The 22,512-nt window shown below is 36.1% G+C and overlaps 1 protein-coding gene across 3 annotated transcripts in view; it reads right to left on the bottom strand.

Moving 5' to 3' along the window:
- Positions 1 to 22,512, bottom strand: part of VPS45 (vacuolar protein sorting 45 homolog) — a 60,805-nt gene that overhangs the window by 31,947 nt on the left and 6,346 nt on the right. For all 3 annotated transcript variants that reach the window (XM_046684221.1, XM_046684222.1, XM_046684223.1), the window contains exons 4-13: positions 20,824 to 20,903; positions 19,704 to 19,772; positions 19,451 to 19,588; positions 18,903 to 19,013; positions 16,244 to 16,378; positions 15,416 to 15,529; positions 14,836 to 15,003; positions 5,612 to 5,770; positions 5,021 to 5,128; positions 4,083 to 4,204 (exon numbers count right to left, since the gene is read on the bottom strand). In XM_046684221.1, the coding sequence (XP_046540177.1) occupies positions 4,083 to 4,204; positions 5,021 to 5,128; positions 5,612 to 5,770; positions 14,836 to 15,003; positions 15,416 to 15,529; positions 16,244 to 16,378; positions 18,903 to 19,013; positions 19,451 to 19,588; positions 19,704 to 19,772; positions 20,824 to 20,903 (1,204 nt within the window). The remainder of the gene's footprint in view (positions 1 to 4,082; positions 4,205 to 5,020; positions 5,129 to 5,611; positions 5,771 to 14,835; positions 15,004 to 15,415; positions 15,530 to 16,243; positions 16,379 to 18,902; positions 19,014 to 19,450; positions 19,589 to 19,703; positions 19,773 to 20,823; positions 20,904 to 22,512) is intronic.

The raw sequence follows: 22,512 nt of genomic DNA on the forward strand, positions 1-22,512 counted from the left end.
ATTATATACATATTATGTATATATGTATAGTCAGGCAGAAACTTAATTATATACACATATGTATATAATCACATTTATGCTTATATACAGTTTATTTTACACAAAAGGTGTACTATAGCATCTTGCTCTTCTATCCACTCTATCTTAGAAAGTTTTGATATCCCCCCATGAAGAGTTATGCCATTTTTAAAGAAGAATGCATAGTATCGTACTGTAATTTATGTAACCAGTCCTCTACTGATGGATATTTATCTTGTTTCCATTTCTTTCATTATTACAAATGATGTTTCAGTGAACATTCTTGTTTACATGTCTTTGTATACTTGTGCAAGTATATCTATATGGCAGACTTTTAGAAATGGAATTGTTTAGTAGGTTTTTTCAAGTCCTCTGTAGTCTTCCTTCTGTTAAGCAGGGCCAGGAGGTGGCGTAGATATCTTCTGCGCTCCTCACTATAGTTTTGTAACCATTTCTCTACCTTCTTCAAAATGTTGACTGTCTTAGATGCTCATGATATAGTTTTCTCCTAACCTCTTTTCCTCTTTTCCTCTTATTCTCTGAAGACTTTAGCTCTGGTTTACTGTCCTCCTTTTCACTCCTGCTTCTTTCAAGATTTTCCGTCACTTTAACATTAATGTGGATTACTCATCTCATATCCTGGCCTCCTCACCTACACTCATCTGTTCTTCCATCATTCACAATCACAAACTTCCATGATTATAGCATAAACTTTTCATTACAAGTATCTGTACTATGACATCTTGAATTCAAAATCTCTTTCTCCTATAACCACCTCCTCAACTTGTAATTCACTTACACTAATAACCTCTACTGTAATAATTCTTTGACCTCATCAAGACCGCCAATTCACTCAACAATACTTTTTTTTCCTATCCAATACTGTCCTCCTGTTTTCATTTCCCCAAATCCTAGCTGGATCCAGCTATCAGCCTTCTCCTCATTTAATCTAGTGCAGCTAAAAGTTGCTAGAGAAAACCACACAACTAGGCTCATGGGCTGTATTTTAAATTAATGACTGCAAAACTCGAATAGGCACTCAATCTTGCCTAGGAGTCTTACTTACATTTATCTAGTAAATTCGATTCCTAGCCTACAAGATGACAATTTCACAGTGTTTTCTCTTTTCACCCCCTACGTTAGCTGATAACTTGGTATCATATTTTATTGAGAAAATAGAAGCAATCGGACAAGATGGACCCCATGTTCTCACTACCAGCACCATTAAAATAAAAGAAGTACCTCTGCTCCTATCAAAGTCTCCTCTGCTTGTGCTGTGGATCCCCTAAAGACTTCACTTCTGCAGCTCTTCCTCTTTCACTTCTGCATTAGCTATTTCTCCTTCTTTAAGATGATCTTATCAGATTACAAATATGCTCTAGAATCTCTCTTTCCCTTGAGCCCACAATCTGTTCCAGCTATCATCCCATTTCTCTGACCCTTTCATGCAAAACTTAAAAAAAAAGTTATACATTTATCTCCATTTTATCTTATATCCTGTAACCCTCTCTAATTTTGCTTCTAACCTCACTGAAACTGGGGAATAAGGTCACCAAAGACCTTCATGTTGCCAGATGGATTGTTGTCTGATGGATTCTTCACTGTTTTCACCTTCTTGGTCTTTATGACACCATCTTCTCCTGGTTTTCCGATCTTTCTGTCTCCAACTCAGTCTCCACTGCTGGTTCCACATCTTATATTCAATGCTCAGTCCTGGGCTCTCTTCTTTTCTCTTTCTCTCCTCTCTCCCTAAGGAATCTTATCTAGTCCCATGGTTTTAAATATCACCAAAATCTTGTTGACTTCCAATTTAGTATCCAACATTTCCACTTGGTTATCTAATAGGCACCTGCAACTTAACAACAGAACTCTTGATTTACTCCCTAAACCTAAGAGTTTTTCTTGATTTCTCTCTTACCCTTGTCCCATCAATCTACTCCATTAAATAAGTTTATTGATTTTACCTTCTCTCACAGCTTCCTTATCTAAACTACTTTCATTTCTTACCTGGACTATTGCAGCCAGCTCCTAGGTAGTCTCCCTGCTTCTATTTTTGCCTTCAATAATCCAGTCTCCCCACAAGGTGATCTTTTAATACATAACTCATTTCATGTCACTTACATGCTTAAAGCTCTTCGATGGCTTCCTGTGACATTTAAGATAAAAAAATCTTTACCATGGCATGTAAGACCCTATGTGATCCAGCCCCTACTTATCTTTCCAACTTATTTCCTCCTTCCTCACTATACTTCAACCACACTGGGCTTCTTTCTGTTCCATGAACTTGCCAAGTTCTCTCTTTACTCAAGGTCTTTGCTCCGGCATTCCCTCTGCTTTTTCTCCTAATCCTTACGTAACTGGCTGTTTCCTGTAATTCAAACCTCATCTTAAGTATCACTTCCTCAGAGACGTTCTCTCCATCTACAGTAGCCCTCCCTACCTCTATAAAGTTACTTTGTAGCTTATTATCCTATTTATTTCCTCAAGAGCGCTTATTCAAATTATATTCTTTCTTTCTTTGTTTACTGCTTTATTGTCTGTCTCCTTTATGTAAGTTCCTTGAGGGCAGGCATCTTGCCTTTCTTGTCACTCTATATCCCCTGCATCTACAACAGTTCTTGACATATTAAAGGCATTCAATAAATATTCGTTATATAAAAGGATGAAGCAATTGAAGTATTAACTACATACGTATTTTAGGTAATGGTGACAAATGCTAACAGAATGCTGACAATGTATAAACGTGCATTTTGTTGGAAGAGCATTATTTTGAACTTTGTAAATGAATCACTCACATTAGGAAGGTCTGCTGTCGTGAACTAATCATACACAATATAGTCTTCTGGTGGTCAATGGTGTCCTATAGGCAATAAGTAGCCAATTTCTTGTTCAGTAATTCTTACACGAAATTCATAAAAAGTAATATTTTTACTTTTATCATATTAATTAGAAGCCTATTTAATAGAGTTAAACTGTTTTTCAAAAAGCCTCTAAGACAGGTGAATAGCTATGGGCTGATTTTCATTCTTCCCACTTAGCTGACATTTCTGAATCTTGAAGCCAAGGTCCTTGACCGTTGTATCTGAATGAGTGTACTCACTGAATTTAACCCCAGATATTCTGCCTCTCAACTTTGGACTTTATAAAAGATTGTTTTTTCTGTTCTTTTACCAAACTACAGAGTTTTTTTTTTTAAAAGGACAAAGTGAAAAAATATACTTCATCATATAAAAGAGTCACCTATGTAGCTCAAAACATTTTTCCTTTCAGAAATTCATTATATTTACAAAACACTATTCTTCCAAGGCTCTCAGATTATGATTAGCTGAAATAATAGAAGAATTATACCAACAGTAAAAATTCTCACATCAATCTGTGTAATAGGATTCAGTTACATATATTCAGCTCTTTATAACATGGTCCCAATAAAAAATATAAAAATATAATTTATAACTAGGTAGAATTTGTGTATATTTAAAATTTCAGGTTGCTTACGTAAATTGTTTTGGACAAGTTTTTATTAAAACTAACACACCACTGGATTAAAATGACAATTAATTGCTTCCTTCAGTTAATACTCCAAAAGAAAGCCATGCTTTTCTCCTATGTAACAAATGGGCTTTGTTAATTAGGTCTCAGTTTGTATGCTAGCCACATTTGGCAAAGTCCAGTCCTCACCCAAAATAGTAACAACCTGCTCTGGATGGCGATCAAGTAGCAAATCTATTTTTGGCTTTAATGTTTGAAACTCCAAATGCCAGATGCCATGGAACTGAACCTTAAATGGCATAAGTAAACTGGTCTGATACTAAAGGACAGAATAAAAGTATTGTGGGCACTCCAAAATAACTGCTTCTTTACTCTGAAAGAATTAATGTTTCAGGCTTATCCGATGAATTTATATCTAACCTTGACACATGTAAAACTAAAAGAATCTTAGAAGTGAAACAACAGGGGAAGGAGGAGCAGAATGATATAATCTTAGTTGCAGTTCCTTACATTACTCTAAATTTTCTATTTTCTTAGTGTTTCGGCTTTTATTACTAATATCTTTGTTATCTTACCTGTCTCTGAGTGTGCTGGGACCTAGATAAGGGTACAGGTTTTCCTTAAGCTTTCCTTTGATGAGATGGTCCAGGGTTTCATGTAGGAAAGGTTGATGCTGAGTATATACATTTTCTACTCCCTAAGAGAGGGGGAAATGGTTCTTATGTCATTTTTGGGAAATTTGCAATATAACAGTTAATGATACTCACAACAGAAAAGAACATGCACTCAATAGAGATTTCTTGGGATAGATTCAAATGGGAATTTTATAACTAAATAATGCTAAAAATTATTTTCACCAATTTAGAAATGTTCCAATATCATAAAAATATAATTTAAGGCTAGCTATTATAAAGGAATATTTAAAATGAAATTGCTTAAATCCTTTATCATCTCTTCACTGACTTTCATCCTTTTGTGAACATATTATATGACAGATAAAGCAAATAAAAAGAAAGGACCATGTAGAAAAGGAGACTAGAAACACTCAGGAAAATGGAAAAATTTCAGGAAACATAGGAAAGGCTAGCAGATAAAAACGAATTTTTAAGAAATTTTAAGAAAATAGGTTAGTATTTTCAGAAGATCTACACTTGTTTGCTTCATCTTTAATTTCCTTCACAGAATAAACTACCAAACAAATCTTAAATTATAACCAAATGGAGTAAAATAGCTATGACCAACGGAACTGTCTGTCTTTTTACTCTTGGGTATTTCCTGGAAATATCTCATTATATCCTGCTCAGCTATTTGGTCCAATGCTGAACGCCATTCCAAAATTGCAAGCATTTAAATAAAAAGCTTTCAGGAGGACATCTGCTTTAAGTTCATTTAGTTGACATAGTACTAAATCAGTAGCAATCCTGAAGTTACTTTGGAGATCATATTCATTCACGCTAAGTCTCATGGGCTTCAGCCATTTCTCACTTAGGAAAGCACAGGGAAAATGTCATACCTTCAGTCCTTTGAGGAACTGTTTGGTAATAGCCACCGCGTCTTTGGGGCTGAAGAGGTCACTTCCTCTGACCCGTTTACCACCATATTCAACAAGTGCAGACACAAGCTATAATATAAAGAGACACAAGCTCTTATTGTCTGGAGATCAGGAAACTCATTTCATAAGAAAATAACTTCAGTAAGGAAATAAAGACATGAGAGGACAGAATTATACATTTCTGTGAATAAAAACAGTATGACATCTGGATGGACCTTGAGGGAATTATGTTAAATGCAATAAGCCAGCGAGAGAAGGACAATCTGTGTATGACTCCACTCATGAGGAATTTAAAATTATGGACTAAGAACAGTTTAGTGGATACCAGGGGAAAGGTGGGGTGGGGGGTGGGCACAAAGGGTGAAGTGGTGCACCTGCAACACGAATGACAAACATTAATGCACAACTGAAATTTCACAAGATTGTGACCTATCATTAACTCAATAAAAAAAAAAAAAACCAAAAAAACAGTATGACATCATTTGTCAGAGCTAAGAATATAATAATAGAGTTGGGTCCTGTTTGGTGGGACTAATATATAAATTTGGTTACCTTTCGATACTTTTCAGAAACACCTTTATTCCTGAGGTCCATCATTAGTCCTGGTAGGCTATTGCTGCTGTGTCGCTCATAATGTAGAGCATAAAGCATCACAAGGCGGGCAGCATCAAATTCTGTCACTTTGGGGTTCTGCAGGAGCCGCTTTACATTCTGAAGAAAGAGAGAACTGATATTTATCCCCCCTTCACTTGAGTAATGTATAATATATTAGATCTAGTAATTATTTGAATGGCAGTGATACATTGAGTTCATGACTAAGATTACTACTATGGTAATGTGCAGTCATAGGTTTAGCAACTGTTTCAACTAGAGAAAGTGAAATGCCTTTTGCCTAACATAAAAATTAAGGAAATAAATTTCCATTGTAGTTGCTGTCAGACAAAAATGAATTTAACTATGGATAGTTCCTCTTTTCTTTCCTTTGATGAGATGGTCAAGGGTCTCACGTAGGAAAGGTTGCAACTTCCTTACTAAAACAAGGAACATATGCTTTTTCTATCACTTCAATCAACAGAGCTCACAACAGAACTGACCAGTTGACTTGAAAAACTCTACTGCTTTCTCTTAGCATTAGTGATTGACCAGTGAAATGGAGACAAGTTGGTAGAATTTTACATAGGAGGACTGGGCTTAATTTCCAAGAAGCATCAGATGTAACAATATGTCTGAACATAGTTTACAGAGACGTAAGTATGTAATTGCATGTAATCTTTAAACTGAATACTTATGATCTTAAGAGGGCAGGTACTGACAGCAAAGGAAGCCAGACAAAATCATGTTTAGGTTTTGTCAATCCTCACATTCAGGGACTTCCATATAGTATAGATTTATATTAATCATGCAGCAGAACAAATTAATTCAAGCCAACAAATACTTTTGGAGCCTGGCTCTAAGCATAAGGCACTATCCCAGGGACTGGAGGGGACAGAGAGATGAGTTAGAAACAGTCTGTCCTCAGTGAGTTCACAGACAACAGGGTGAAGGGGGATGAACTAAGTATAGCCCATTCTGCTACAAAGCATGCTTCTTTAATGCACATTAGCTCTATGAGATTGGTAAATACATATCAGTTTGACACAGAAGACATATTGCTTTATGTGTAATTTTTCAGCATGTTAATATTTAGAAGAGACCAGGGACAAACTTCTCTTTAAAGAGGAAGCTTGACCAAAATGTTAAGAAAAAATGATGAAAATCCTACAGAAGTGTTTTCTCTAAGAAGTAGCTGGTTTCCTAGCTTTAAGAAGGGCAGTACTTTCCACTATGTTAAGCTATCTGGGGAAAAGTCAAGTGCAAATGAAAAGGATACAAAGCTATTTCTCTGTTAAAAAAAAAAAACAAAACTAAACAACAACAAAAAACTGATTGATATCTCCATATCATATTTTAAATTTTGATGAAACTAGTCTCCATGAGAAGCAAATGTTTTTGAGATCTTACATCTTGACAAATAAAACGTGAGCCCTAGGAATAAGGTCACAAAGGATGGCTACATATGTTCCTAGGTGCAAATGCCAGAGGAGATTTTACTGTGTTAGTATTTTTATTAGGATTGTTGTTTTTATTAGGGGTCTGATGAAAAAGTTATAGATTTTTTCTTTTCTTTTTTCAGTTACATAGACTTTAAGTGATCTGCTCATAACCCTATTTTCCCATAACGCTTGTTTATTTTTAGTGCATGATTTTGCAGAATGTGAGGTTTTTCGGGAACACATGTGGTATTATAACAGAAACATATATATGCAAAAAACAAAACAAAATCGCAAAATTGAAAATCAGTGCAATGGGGAGAAGGGGACACAAAGTGAAGAGAAATATATCTGGTTGTTGAGGAATCAAAGATGACTTCATGAAGGAGGTAAGAACTGCAAAAGACCCTAAAGATTCAGTAAGTGTTAGAATTAGTCTGAGAGAAAGAGGAGATGCTATTAATAGGAATAAGGAAATCAGAGAAAGAAATGGGTTGGGTTGAAAGACTGGCAAGAACCTTGGAAGGCACTGGATTTTGAGGACATAAGAACTAACAGCTAGTATGGTGCTTTACGACTACAAGATGCTTTCACATATATTATCTTTTCAGTACTTCACAACAACCAGATCTAATGTCTAAGAACTCTTCTGTTCACACTAAAGAGGAAGTCTGATGAAATGGGGAATCTCCCAGGTAGCTCTCAAGTAGAAAGTTCTCTGAGCAGGATTCCTACTGTTGCTTTTCCCAGTTAACGTTTTACTAACATCGTCCTTAAGGGATCTAAAAGGAAGAAATTTCTCCTCTACAGATTTAAACCCTGCAGTCATAAGAATTTCCTTACTTTTTTTCCCTTTTGTGGTACCTTTTCCACAGAATACTCACTGAATACAACCTATTTAGAATATCTGTTCAAATGTTCCACTAGTTTCTACTATAATATGAAGCAACTTCAGGGTGCAAATTATTATCAAGTAAATACATACAATTTCATATGTATCTCAATCCACTTGACATAAGTTTAGAACATGCATCTGGGATCTCTGTTGTCACTTTTCTTTTAGGCACAGTGTTTTATTTCCTGCCCTTGTAGTCATTTCCTTTTTACCTTAAAGCTACTCAATTTCTGGCTGACCTGTCTCTGTACTTTTAAGCAAATCTGAGATACTCAAGAAAATATAAGCCCACAAAACTGGTATGGGGATAGTTAAAGACTATTTGTAGCAATCAGCTTGTACCCTTCCTACTTGCTCCCTTTCTAATTATCTTCATTTCGATCTTGACTTTTGGCTCTGTTTCCCATTAAAGGCTCCACATCTATTCCTTGAGATTTGGTATTGGTATTTAGAGTCCCTGGCTTGACTTTTAGCTCTCCCTCAAGGACTTGGCCCAGATCTGATCCAAGATTACTTTGAGTAGGTTACTTCCCTTATTTTTGAGCCCTTAGGACCCAACCCATGGCTCAGGTCAGTGTTTTGGCTAGACTTGTTTATTCTCTCATAAAAGGATACCTGTAGGTACAAGCTGAGCTCTTCCCTTTCTTTCACTATATAAGTCCTTGAAGAAACATGACTTTTTTTTTTAAAAAAGATTTTATTTTTCCTTTTTCTCCCCAAAGCCTGCTGGTACATAGTTGTATATTTTTACTTGTGGGTCCTTCTAGTTGTGACATGTGGGATGCCTGCCTCAGCATGGCTTGATGAGTGGTGCCATGTCGGTGCCCAGGATCTAAACCAGCAAAGGCCTGCGCCACTGAAGCGGAATGCATGAACTTAACCACTCGGCCATGGGGCCGGCCCCCGGAAACATGACCTTTTTGCCTGCCTGGATCCCATGCTATCCTTTGATGTAATTTTGAACTACTTCCGTCACGGGTACCTGACTCATCAACTTGACTGACAGTGGCATACATTATATTATGATTCCAGGGTACTAACCAGAGAAGAGGAGAAAAAGAATCTGAGAGACTGCTAATTACACGGCAGGTATGTGCTACGTGGTGGTATTTACACGTTGGAAATATGACTGAATTATATAATGAACTTTTTGGTTTCTCTTTTCTTATTAAATAAGGCTTGAGGCTTATTTCCATAAGCCTTGAGACTATCAAGAGAGAAAAGTATACTGTCACACAACAAAAATGGCTGAGTAAAGAGCAAAACAGGAAACTACTGTCCACTTAAGAAGATACAATTCAAAAATCTTCCACTGAATTCTAACATTTCTGTAGGCCTAATCAAGGAATAGGAAAAGAAAAGCAAAAACACTGTCTTTGAAGGTCAAGTTTCAAAAAGGAGCTAATGTTCACCCAAAAGACATCAATTAAAAAACAAGTCTTTTCTGATAGAAATTCTTGTTTTGGGCTGACTACTTTTCTGTTTTCTTAAACCAAAACTATGATGAAGCAGCACAACATGAAAAAACTTTTATAATGACATACTTACATTTTAAACCATTGTACAAGTTACAGATGAAGTCAGCAACTAAAGAGTCTTCATTTTTTGCTTTAATTTAACCTAAAGAACAGGATCTCTACCTTGTTATCTATTATCACATTAATGTAGTAAAACAGCCCATGACCAGCATTCTAAGCCCACAGATGAGAACAGTAAGATGGAAGTGGCAGAAGCCTTCAACATGCTGATATGATAAAAAATGGGTCTAATCTAACAGTTTGAGAGAACAATGTTGTGGGACTATAAAGAGCTTATCTAGGAAAAATGATAGAAAGTAGGCAGGACCCAATTCTACCGACTGGTAAACATATCTGAGTCAGTATTCTTTTTCTTAATAGTTAGTCAACATAAAATTTAGCTTTGCTGTAGGTCTTCTGCTGGTCTACATCATTTCTGAAACACTGGTTAAATTTTGGTTTAGAGAGAATAAGATCATTTTTATTCTTAAATGGTGAAAGTAAAATTGTCAGCTCAATGTGTCCCAAACAATTTTCTTATGATTTTAATGAGAAGCAAAAAAACCCTTCTGAAATCAGGGAGTGATCCAAGGTCATTAGTGGACTAAAAAACACGTCCTGGATGCCAGAAAGAAAATAAAATGTACTGTCAAATAATAATACTGATAATGGTGTTAGTTAATACCTGTTGAATGTTATAAGTACCAGGTACCATATTAAGTGCTTTATATGTATTAGCCTATAGCACCCTCACAAAAATCTTTGAGGTGAGTACTGTTATTTTTCCCCATTTTACAGACAAAAAGACTAAGACTTAGAATGGTTAAGAATCGTTTTCAGGGGCTGGCCCCGTGGTGTAGTGGTTAAGTTCGGTATGCCCTGCTTCAGCAGCCTGCGTTCATGGGTTTGGATCCCAGGCAAGGACCTACACCACTCCTCAGCCATGCTGTGGTGGAACGCACATACAAAATAGTGGCAGACTAGCAAGGATGTTAACTCAGGGCTAATCTTCCTCAAGCGGGGAAAAACAAACAAACAAAAAAACAAGGAGAGATTGACAACAGTTGTTAGCTCAGAGTGAATCTTTCTCAAAAAAAAAAAAAAATCATTTTCAAATCCAAGCCATCACAAGCCAAATTTCTCAGCCACTACTCTATACTGCTTCCAATAGAACTCTTTCTCTTCATTTTTCTAACAAATATTTATTGAGTCTTTTCTGTGTCATTAATAGGATGATTTGAGATCTCTTACCTAAGGTCAGGAAAGAAGCATAGTCTTAAAATAGACTAGTTCCTCCTTCTAAATGAAAAGCTGTGATATGATGACACAGGCAAAAAAACTGCTTACTTTATGAAGATGTTTCTCTTCATGGTATGAAAAAAATCTTCCTTACTAATCAAATGAGTCTTTCCTGAGGTTATGGATATGTTTCAATGATAGTACATTGCAGTTTGGTTCTAGGGAAATTCTTCTAAACCAAATTCTTGTTAGCCTGTAGGATAACTGGTTAGAAGTGGTAGCAATTTACAGGTTAATTTTTAGTAATATACGAGTTTTTTTTCTCACCGTGATACAATTTCTATTCAATAAGGCAAACCCCATCTCTACTCAAAAACCTCAATTCATTGCTTCATGACGTATTATCACCTAAGGTCAAGCTAAGGAATGCTATAACCCATGTAGAGGTCAGGCCCCTGGCATCTACTCATTATCAAACAAAAGTTCCCTTTATAGACAATTTAAATCATGTTGCCAAAGAAATCCTTTATAATGGAGGAGTCCCCATATAAATCAACTGCTTACTGTAAAACCCCAATTCTTTGGGCAAGAAAACCTTCAAAAGACACTTTTCTAAAATATAAAGTGGATCACAAATGGAATTCATATTCTACATTATCTATTTTTCTTTTAAAGTAAACAAAAAATAAGATTTCAGGCAAGGAACTACAATGATCTTTTCTGACTGCTTTCCATATGGTAGAGAGATACAAATAAAGATACTAAAATTGGCTAGTGATTGTTCGGTTCTATTGTTTTAAAGGGGGAAAAATGATAAGGAAACATAAGGATATTTAAATTTAGTTTACAGGACAAAATTTTGTTTTTATTTAACAAGAGAAGAAAATTCATTTTATTGAGAAAAATAAGTTTTTATAGGAATACTTCTACTAGGCCCACAAAACAACTACAAACTGTTATTGGCAGTGTTGTTTAAAGTAAGTTGGCCAAGTTAAACAGATTGTGATACATCTTTACAAAACATTGCTATATAGTGATTAAAAAGAATGTGTGTTTAATTTCTGGTCTGGAACAGTCTCTGAGATACATGGTTAAGTAAAGAAGCAAAGTGTAGAACTCTGTGTAGACTACGGTATCATCTGAATTTAAAAAAGAGAGGGGCGTGCCCAGTGGCGCAGCGGTTAAGTGCGCACATTCTGCTTCAGTGGCCCGGGGTTCACCAGTTTGGATCCCGGGTGCAGACATGGCACCGCTTGGCAAGCCATGCTGTGGTAGGCGTCCCACATATAAAATACAGGAAGATGGGCATGGATGTTAGCTCAGGATCAGTCTTCCTCAGAAAAAAAAGAAAAGGAGGATTGGCAGATGTTAGCTCAGGGCTAGTCTTCCTCAAAAAAAAGAAAAAAAGAGAGATACACACACATGGGCTTGCACATATACAGAATAACTGTAAGGATGCATATGAAACTACTAACAGACTCAGTTTTTACTATATATCTCTTTCACCGAGTACTTAATTATCTGTTTAAAAATTATAATTTAATACAAGTAAAAAATAATAATAAGTGAAGTCAGCCTGAAAGTTCTCTGTGAAGATTTAAGAACAGGGATAAAATTAAAAATGATGACGGAAGTATTTTTCATAAATATAAAGCAAATTGCACCTTTATGATCTTCAAATGATACTGTTTTCAGAGGAAATCTAGATAAACATCTTAAAAAATTAAAAGCCAACAGTTACAAATTCCAGTAAGACCTTGGTATAACTAGAGCAACCACAGGAAGGTGGATTTCTTTCTTTTGGTTGTATCATATACTTAAAAAATTATGCTTAGAGGAACTAACATTTACAAAGCACCTAATATATGTGAAGCATTTCATATATCTCACTGAAACCTAATACCAATCTAAAGGTTTGAAATCATTATCCCTGAGGCTTGGGCAAAGTAAGTAATTTTCTCAAAGAAATGTCAGTATGTAGAGACAGAATATTAGCCAGGACAGTCTGCTCCAAAGCCTGTGTTGTTTCCATTACACCATGCTGGCTTTATCTTATAAAGCAAAGTAGCTCTGCAGCAGGGAAAGAAAAAGAGCAAGTTTTAGAATACACGGCCCTACGGGCCAGTCTGGTGGCACAACAGTTAAGTGCGCACGTTCTGCTTCAGCGGCCCGGGGTTCGCCGGTTTGGATCCCGGGTGCGGACATGGCACCGCTTGGCAAGCCATGCTGTGGTAGGCGTCCCACATATAGAGTAGAGGAAGATGGGCACGGATGTTAGCTCAGGGCCAGTCTTCCTCAGCAAAAAAATAAAGAGGAGGATTGGCAGATGTTAGCTCAGGGCTAGTCTTCCTCAAAAAAAAAGAATATAGGGTCCTATAGGAAATGTGCTACTTATAATAAATGGCTTAGAATGGCTATCTCCCAAAAGACTCTTATTCCCAAGTTACTTATTGTCAGTGATATCATATTTTGTCTCAGGAACCTTGGAATTATCTCTGATTTGTTCTGTCTTGTTATCCTTATATCCAATCTGTTACTAAATTGTTGTTTTCTCCCTTTGAAATGTCTCTCAGATTTGCCCTTACTGTACATTTTTACTATCACTGAGTCTACTAGCCTCTCTGACTTCAGTTTTTTCTACCTCTAACGCATCCTTACTAGATTAAGTTTCCTAAAATACTGCTTTCATCGTATCAGCTTTCTACATAACACCCTAAAATGGATCTCTTTGCCTATCTCAGCAAGTACAAATTCCTCTTAGAAGCTTCTTCATAAACTGGTTCCTGTTTACCAGCTCCTCTCCTGTTTCTCTTCCACACCCACTCTCAACAGGTCAGACTGTTTATTATTTTCTGCATACTTCTGCATCTTTGCTTTTACTGTTATCCCTGACGGAAATCCTCCTCCAGATTCTATTCATTCTTACAGTCCATCTTAATATCATCTTCTCTACGAAACTGTCCCTAATAACCTCAAATTGTACTATAGTCAGTATCACAACTTTGACTTAATATTATCTTGAAACACTACCTAATTGTTTCTTGTGCTTTAGTTTTTGTCTCTTCAATTATACTGTAAATTTCTTGAGGCCAGGGTCTGATTATGTCACTTTTCTTCTAAAATCCTCTGGTAGCTCCCATCACTTTAAGATTAAAGCCCAACTTCCTTTCAACAGCCATAACCGGGCCGCAATCTCCCTTTCTGGCTTATCTAAGACCACTCCTCATCTTGTACCCTGCATTAGCTACACTGAATTATTCTCTGTTCCCTTAATTTTTTTCCCACATCTCCATGCCTGCATTCTCTCTGCCAAGAATTTTCCCCCTTTTCTCTGGTTGGTGCACTCCTATTTATTTATTTGTCCAGACCCAAACCTAATGTTATCTTCTCTAAGAAGCCTCATCCTTAGGGAAAACAGTTGTCCTTCCTCTGTATTTCCATATCCCTTTGTAAATACCTCTAGTATAGCACTTAGTGGATGGTATTATAATTCCTGGTTTAAATTTCTTTCTTCCCTACTACAGTGTGAGCTGAGGAAAAGGGTGGTATCTTATTCATCTTTGTACCTCTAGAACCTCATAGCACTATGTACATGTAGCAGGCATTCACATGTTTGTGGAATGAAAAGCTGATGTTCAATAATAAAAACCTTAGACAATGAATTTTAATATATATTATATTGTTAAAGTCTTCCTAACAACCCTGTGAGATAAGCATCATTATACCTATTTGACAAAAGACGAAACTGGCTCAGAGATTAAGCCAACAGCTCCAGGTCACAAAGCCAGTAAGTGGCAAACCAAACACTAAAATCCAGATCTTCTGATTTTAGTCTAGTATTCTTTCTAGTAGACTAGGCTACCCTCCTAAATACTGAATTAACTGCCTGAACCCTTTGGGATTGCACATTATTCTTCTGCTGTGGCTCTTATCATGTATCTATCTTAAATAATATTAATTTGTGTTCTTGTTTTAACTCCTGTTAGACTGTAAATCCCATGTTGGTGAAAGATTACTTGCCTTTGTTTCTCTTGCTCTGCCTGGCATAGTGACTTACATATAGTGGGTGCTCATCAAATTGGACTGAATAGATACCTGGAGGGCACTAGAATGGTCATTTTGACAGGCCAGCTCTTGTTCAACCTCCGAAACCTCCAGCAGATTCCGCTCACTGACCAACCGAGACAGCTCTCCAACCACTGTCACATGCTTTGATACAGTTCCAGACATCTTCTTGAACTGTGGGTAATTCTCAACAAAGGCCTGCCATGGGAAAAACATCAATTGGGGGTTCTATTATTTCTTGACTGAGGATAGGCACGTACGAAGAAGGAAAAAAAATAAGCAGGGATTGTTATTCTGTCCAGACTAAGTCTTACACAACTTTCAATTACATGGCGTTTTGTTATGCTTAAGAAAAGAAGAACTGGTATATGTTAGTAGCCTATCTTTAAATCGTCCAGATATTGACGATTTAAAGAATGGAAAGAAGCACATGGCTTATGATGAAGTTTTCACCATATTGTTTCCTAAAGAGAAATATTACAGAAAATAATCTCAAACCAAACAAAACGAATCAAGGCAGAAATCAGACCCAGAATATTCCACAAATGTTGCTTACATGAATAGTTCCAAAGTCTTGCATGTTAGTCATCCATGTACATGTTCAATTTACCTTCATGTCTGCTATTGATTCTAGTTTTTGCTGTTCTTTTGGTTTCTTCTTCTGAAAGTCTTCCATGAGATTCTTTATATTGCTACCAATCTCAGCAAAGTTCAGGTACATATTCTGTGAGAAAGGAAGTTGGAAACACAGTTCTATCAACTAATCTGACTTTCAGACAATTTAAAAGAAGTGGGGGCCGGCCTGGTGGTGTAGTGGTTAAGTTTTCATGCTCCACTTCAGCGGCCTGGGGTTTGCAGGTTTGGATCCCGGGTGCAGGCCTAGCACAGCTTGTCAGGCCATGCTGTGGTGGCATCCCACATAAAATAGAGGAAGATTGCTACAGATGTTAGCTCAGCAACAATCTTCCTCAAGCAAAAAGAGAAAGACTGGTAAAAGATGTTAGCTCAGGGCCAATCTTCCTCACACACACACACAAAAGTATTAAAAGAAGAAGTGAAAAAAATAATCCTGAATACAGTTACAATTGAAAGGCAAGAAGATTCCATTGTAATTACCAAATCTGGACATTGGCCAGGACTCTGGTGATGAATACCATTACTGTTTTCACAAAAGGCTACAGAAGGGAGGGAAGCAAATAAGTTGGGTTCTAATTTTTAAAGTATAAAACTAAATATGTCATTTCTATGAAAAAAATATTGTTCAAGGGTCAGAATCCAAGTCTTCTGCCTTCCCATGAGATGCAGTTTATCTATAGGATGCCTCGATCATCCTTCCACATGAAATCCCATACCTGCTCTCATTCCAACAAGTCAATATTGACCTTCTTACGTAAAAACAACTAAAAACAATTAAAAAAATATTTTTAAAATCACCTACGTTAGCATAGAATTCATCGTTTTCAGCAGATAGGACCACCTCTCTTAGGTCTTTACTGATCCCCGGCACTCTGGAAAGATCAATCCGATTGTTGTTTATGCCCAGTAGTTCATGGACCATGGCCTGATATGTCCACTAAATAAAGAGTTATGACAAAGAAAATTGGTAACTGACAAAACACGGGAATAGTAAATGTTCAGGAAAACAAATAAAACTGGTAACATTCTTAGTAACTAGTCTTTACATGGAGGTTCTCTATTTAGTTGAAATTTTATTAATACTTTGTGCTATAATAAGCATTAAGACTGTCATTCTAATTGGTTAAACATTCAAAAGTCAAAATACTTTTAGATTTCACACTTTTGGAAGAAGGGCAGCAAGATTAATATTCCTGATAGAAAGGAAACAAATTAGATCTATCATTAGCTCCAATTTTTGCCTGTGTGAATTAAGAGTATATTTTTGGCTTCACAGATAGGGCTATATTGGTACTGCAGTTACAAGCTGTACCATTTCCTGTACGCTTCTGTGGTTTTCTGCAGCATGAGAAGTGTGCTCTTGCAGATCTGAGTTGTGCTATATTTGTCCTGAAAACACTAATATTATCAGAAAAAACCTTGTGAGTTTATCAAAACACTCATATTCAGAAGCTTGCCTCTGAATCTATTTTATTATATATCTTTACTTAAAGTGAATTGGTGAAGGATTGGTTTCCAGTCGTACAAAATGTGAACTTATTTGGTAAAACCGGAAAGGAGAAACTCCAAATTTTGGCTTCTCACCATTTATGGAGAATGGGTTACTTTTAGTCATAGGCCCATTAGACAAAACTAAGTATTTTCCAGCAAATTACCCTCTAAATCTAGAATCTAAATGCTATAAATATTTATATATGTATACTTTACCTTAAGCAATCTAGATTTATTAAGAAATAACTTGAGGTTATAAAAGAAGTTTCTTTATTTACTAAAATAGTTGCCAAATGAATCCTTGAAAAAGCAAGTTTCATTAGGGCATTTGAAATAAGTACAACAAAATGTTTTATGCTTCCATAGACAGCATCCTGTCCATGCTTCTGCCATTAGCACTTACTCTATAATTAAAATTATCTGTTTACTTCTTTTCCCATTGGACCATGAGCTCTCTGAGAGCAGAGACTGTATCTTTTAACCTTTTATCTCCAGTACTTAATATAGTCCCTGACACATAACAGGTCCTCAGTGAAATTTGTTGAATGAATGGTTGCTTTTCTTTGGGAAACAGAATTACAGGCAATCATTTTTCTTTCTACTTTTTTGTATTATCAAAATCTCTTTAGTGAATATATATTACTTTGAATTTTAGAAATAAAAATCTACCATATCACAGAGAAGTTCCATTCCATAGCCACAGATTTCCCCTAGCATTAACATTATTATAAGCTGGAAAAAAACTGAAATATAGACTGTGCTGGGCCTGTTGCTACAAATCAAAAGTCACTATTAATAAAGCACCTACTATGTGCAAAGCACTGTGCTTGAACTTGCAGAAGAACAAACACAGGTACGACACAGTCTGCCTTGAACCTAGGAGAGTGTAAAAACAATCAAAGGTACAACATAGCAAGTGCAGCATGAGACGTAAAGAGAGACACAAAGTTCTGTAGCAATTTTAGAGAAAAAAAGAATGCTTGAAAGTTGAAGGAGACGTTTTGAGTGGTTTTAAAGGAGAAATATTATGATAGGTGAAGATGGGAAGAGAAGATATTTCAAACATTCCAGAGTTTAGACAAAGGTCACAAAATGAATAACATTATGGTGGAAACCATGTGGCATAGCTGCACTGTAGTGAGCTGGAGGTTTCATATAAGGTTGGGCCTACACTGTGAAAGCTCTTGGATGCCAAGTTCAGGAGTCTGTATTTAACCCAGTAGACGAATGGGAACCAATGAGGATTTTTAAACCAGGAGTAATAGGATCAGAACTGTGCTTTAGGAAAAGTAATTTAACAACACGGCACCTATGAAATATATTAGAGTGGGAAGAAATTAAAAGTGGGGGAATCAGGGGCTTAGTGGTGTAGTGGTTAAGTTCGCACACTCTACTTTGGCAGCCCAGAGTTCGCAGGTTTGGATCCTGGGCACAGGCTTACATACCGCTCATCAAGCCATGGTGTGGTGGCATCCCATATACAAAATAGAGGAAGACTGGTACAGAGGTTAGCTCAGCAATAATCTTCCTCAAGCAAAAAGAGAAAGATTGGCAACAGATGTTAGCTCAGGACCAATCTTTCTCACAAAAAAAAAGAAAGTGGGGGAATCAAGTAGATGACTATTTCAGTATTCCTATAAGAGATTAGGGTCTACACCAAGGTAATGGCAGTAAGAATGGAAAAGAGCAGACAGACCCTGGAAAAGTAGAATTCACAGAACCTAGAAGTTGCCTTGATTAAGGGTGGGGTTAGTGGCAGAAAGAGACAGGAAGGATGAGGCAGAAGAGAGTCAAAGATGACTGTGGCTGGAAGAATAGTGATACCAAATACCAGGAAATATAAGGCAAAAACAAGAATAGCTGAAAATAGGGAAGCAAATAAATGGACCATGCTGTTCATTTCCACATCTGTATTTTGATGAATCCCACTTGAAATCCTCCTTCTATTATGCTAACAAAGGGTTCTGCACCTGGTTTAGCAATGGGGTGATGGCATCATCGCAGCGATCTAAAATAAGTAGCAATGGAGGAACCTCGGTCCGCCGGAATTCAAACAGTTCATATTCTTTAGTTATCACTTGCTGTGGGTGAGAAAGAAGATGGTTTGGTCAACCAATTAGTTGCAGATAGACATGATATAAATAGGAAATTAATACATAAAAACCACATTTAACAATAGTTCTTTGCACCTTCACAGGCATTCCATAAAAGGAATCAGAAGCTTGACAAAGTTTAGTAGCATTCTATTTAAGAGGTTAGGATTTGAAACTCTATTTTACAAGTGGTTTAACTGGATCAAAAGAAGTTAAGCAGCTTGCAAATGTTTCTTGGGTTAAACCTAAGAATCTTAGCTCTGATTTGGTGCTTTTGGGTTTGAATTACAAATACCTACCTCTTTGCCAGTAAACCTAACACATTATCTCCTTGGTTGTAGATAAAATATTCCTTTAGTTTTTGAAATATGATAAGGAAATGAATGGTTTTGATGTTTTGGAACTGGGGATAGGGAATGCCATACCTTAACACATTCTGCAAGTCTCTTTGCTGCCTCTGATGAAAGCTGATAACGAATCATGGGACATTTCTTCAGAGATAAAAGGAGCGCTGTCAGTCCTTGAGTTGTTCTGGATAGCTGGGCTGGATCCCAATTTCGACCCTTTTTGTTAAAAATGTATATTCAGAGAAAATATTTGAATTTTTTCTTACAAGTCTAGTTACTTGCTGAATTATCTCCCACCTGATAGACTTTTTTTTAACCCTTTCTTTCATACCTGGCAGCAACCCAAAATATTGAGAGAAAATAAATGTGGATTCACAGCAATGTAATCACCATAAAATTCCTGCAAACAGAGCACGAAGACCAGTTAGTCATTCCATAAACTCCAACTGTATCATGTAGTAATACTTTCATATGTGATATAATCAAATTTGAGAAAATGCAGGTGTAAAAAAGATACAAAAATTGATCAATTAACAATTGAGTAGCAATACTCAATGTGGGGGTTAGTAAAATAATTATAAAAGAGCAGCGATTATAAATCTTTAAAAAAAAACCCAAAAAACAAAAGCTGTAGAAGTATATACATTATATTTCTGGAGACCTCTATGTACACTTATCAATTAGTAAAAACAAAACACTCCTATAGGATATACAATGTTACACTCAGAAAAAGAATTTTGCTGTTCAGTGTATTCTCATGAGGGAGAATATGATTTAAAATAGGTCATTTTTTAAATTCATTTATCACCTAGCACATCCTTCTGAAAATTCAAAACTTGTTTATTTGCTGCCCTGAAGAGAATATTCTTCACTTATTGATAAACATGTCTAAATGCTTGTGATAAATGTATTCAAGAACCCTAAAGTGTCTAAGAAGGGAAAGATAACATGCTATGTTCTAAGGTGATGTATCAGGTAGCACATAGAATATTTAGGAGTTCCAAGTTTCAACCTAATGACAAAAGTCTGCTTATTACTTCCCAAAGCAAGATAATCACAAACAGAACTTTAACAAACCTCATTCACATCCTTTACTTCCTATTCTCTCCCAATCATACACAGTCCTATAGATGAACATTCTGATACTGTGGCTTATAAAACTAGCATAAGACATATCTGACTCTGTCCCCAACCCTGTGAAACACTTCCTACCAATCCAGTAGCATCAAGTACTGGTCCAATCTCCTTATTCCCATTGACTCCTTTAATTCTCTTCCCATCCAATTTGATACCTCTTCCAAACTTTCTAAATGAGTATAGTCTGGTGCAATGCACATTTATTGTGTCTGATCAAGTCTCCCCTCTTTTGAGACAGCACCTCCCTTATTTTTAGACTGAAATTTTTAAAGAGGGCCAATGTAAGAGATGTGTTAGAGGATCAATATGTTTACCTGAACCTCAGCCACAACTTCCTGTTCATCAGCTTCAGCTAATGACTTCACATCACTCTTGCTGATCACATTACTGAAATCTGAAACAGACATATGAGTTGTGGTTTACTCAAAGGAGATCATCTCTGCTGCAATTAGACATAAGTGGGCCTGACTGTTAAAGCCTAAAGACTAACTGAAGTTTAGTATACATTGTGGTATATGTCAAAGTCAAACAACTTCAAATTGGAATGAGTAGCACAAATATATTTAAGTCCATAAATTCATATCAGTCAAAAAAGAAAAGGGGCCACCATTGTAGGCACTGGCAGATGCTAGGGAACCAAGTTATTGAAAATAGCAAATAAAGGAAAAGAAGTAAGCTTTTATCTTTCTGTATACAAACTGTACCACCAGATAACCAAATAGTAGATGAGGGAAAATTTCTCTTTATAGAAATATTCCAGATAAAAAACAAAGAAGGAATGGTAATGATAGAATTAAAACATCATCATCCTTTTTTTCAACCACTAATGAATCAACAGATGGACTTAGGCATTGAGTATCAACTGCTGCTAATATCACAATAAGAGACAATCACCGAAGCACACAACACTACCTACGAAGTATTCTGGCCAAAAAGAAATCAAACCTGAATCTAATTAAGCCTCTATATCCAGATACCAATTTACAGGAACTAGAGGACGGAGGAACATTTTAAACTGCAAAGAACATGTTAAACTATTCCAAGGGATGCAATCAGCAAGATCCAGCTGTGGGAAACTTTAACAGAGCAACGTAGTTTCTTCAATAAATAAATTGCACAGGAGAGAGAAAGAGAGAATCTATAGATTAAAGAAACGTAAACAACATATCAACCAATAGCAATGTGTGGACCTTACTATGATCCCGATTCAAACAACCAGTGAGGAAAAAAAAAGACGAGAATTTGAAATTTGAACACCGAACGATTTCTTGAAAATAGGAATTATTTTTTGTTATTTGGATGTACTAATGGTATTTTTTTAAATGAGTCTTCATCTTTTAGAGACGCATACTGAAATATTTGTGAATGAAATCATATGCTATCTTACATTTTCTTCAAAATAACATTGGTGTGGGAGTAGGTGGCAGTACAGCTAAAACAAGATTGGCCTTGGTGCAGTAATTGTTGAAACTGGGTGATGGGTACATTGGGAGTTATTATGCTATTCTGTCAACTTTTGTATGTATTTTAAAATGTCCATAATAAAAAGATTTTTTTAATAAAAGGGAGGGGCTTGTTATACAAGGTATTTAGTAGACACAAAAATATGCAAAAATAAAATTATTTAACAGGGCAGTTTAGTGCTAATATAAATTGTGATGAAACTCTGTAGTGAATAAAATTATTATATACAAACTCATTTTAGTTTATTTCAAACAGATAAAATTGTGAAATTGATTGCTCCACCCAAGAAATTTCAACAGTCTATTTTTCCTAGGCTTTAGTGCTAACTACTTTAATATATATAATTTTTTTCTTCTATTACAGAGATTTACAGCCCAATTCAATCTTTAGAACCAGAAGAATAAATATTAGATTTATTATTTGTTATTAATCTCAACCACTGTATCAAAGAACTCTATTTATTTATTTATTTTTTCTGCTTTTTCTCCCCAAGTCCTCCCCAGTACATAGTGGTATATTTTAGTTATGGGTCCTTCTAG

This window comes from Equus quagga, chromosome 13 (genome assembly GCF_021613505.1).
Source record: "Equus quagga isolate Etosha38 chromosome 13, UCLA_HA_Equagga_1.0, whole genome shotgun sequence".
Classification (NCBI taxonomy): domain Eukaryota; kingdom Metazoa; phylum Chordata; class Mammalia; order Perissodactyla; family Equidae; genus Equus; species Equus quagga.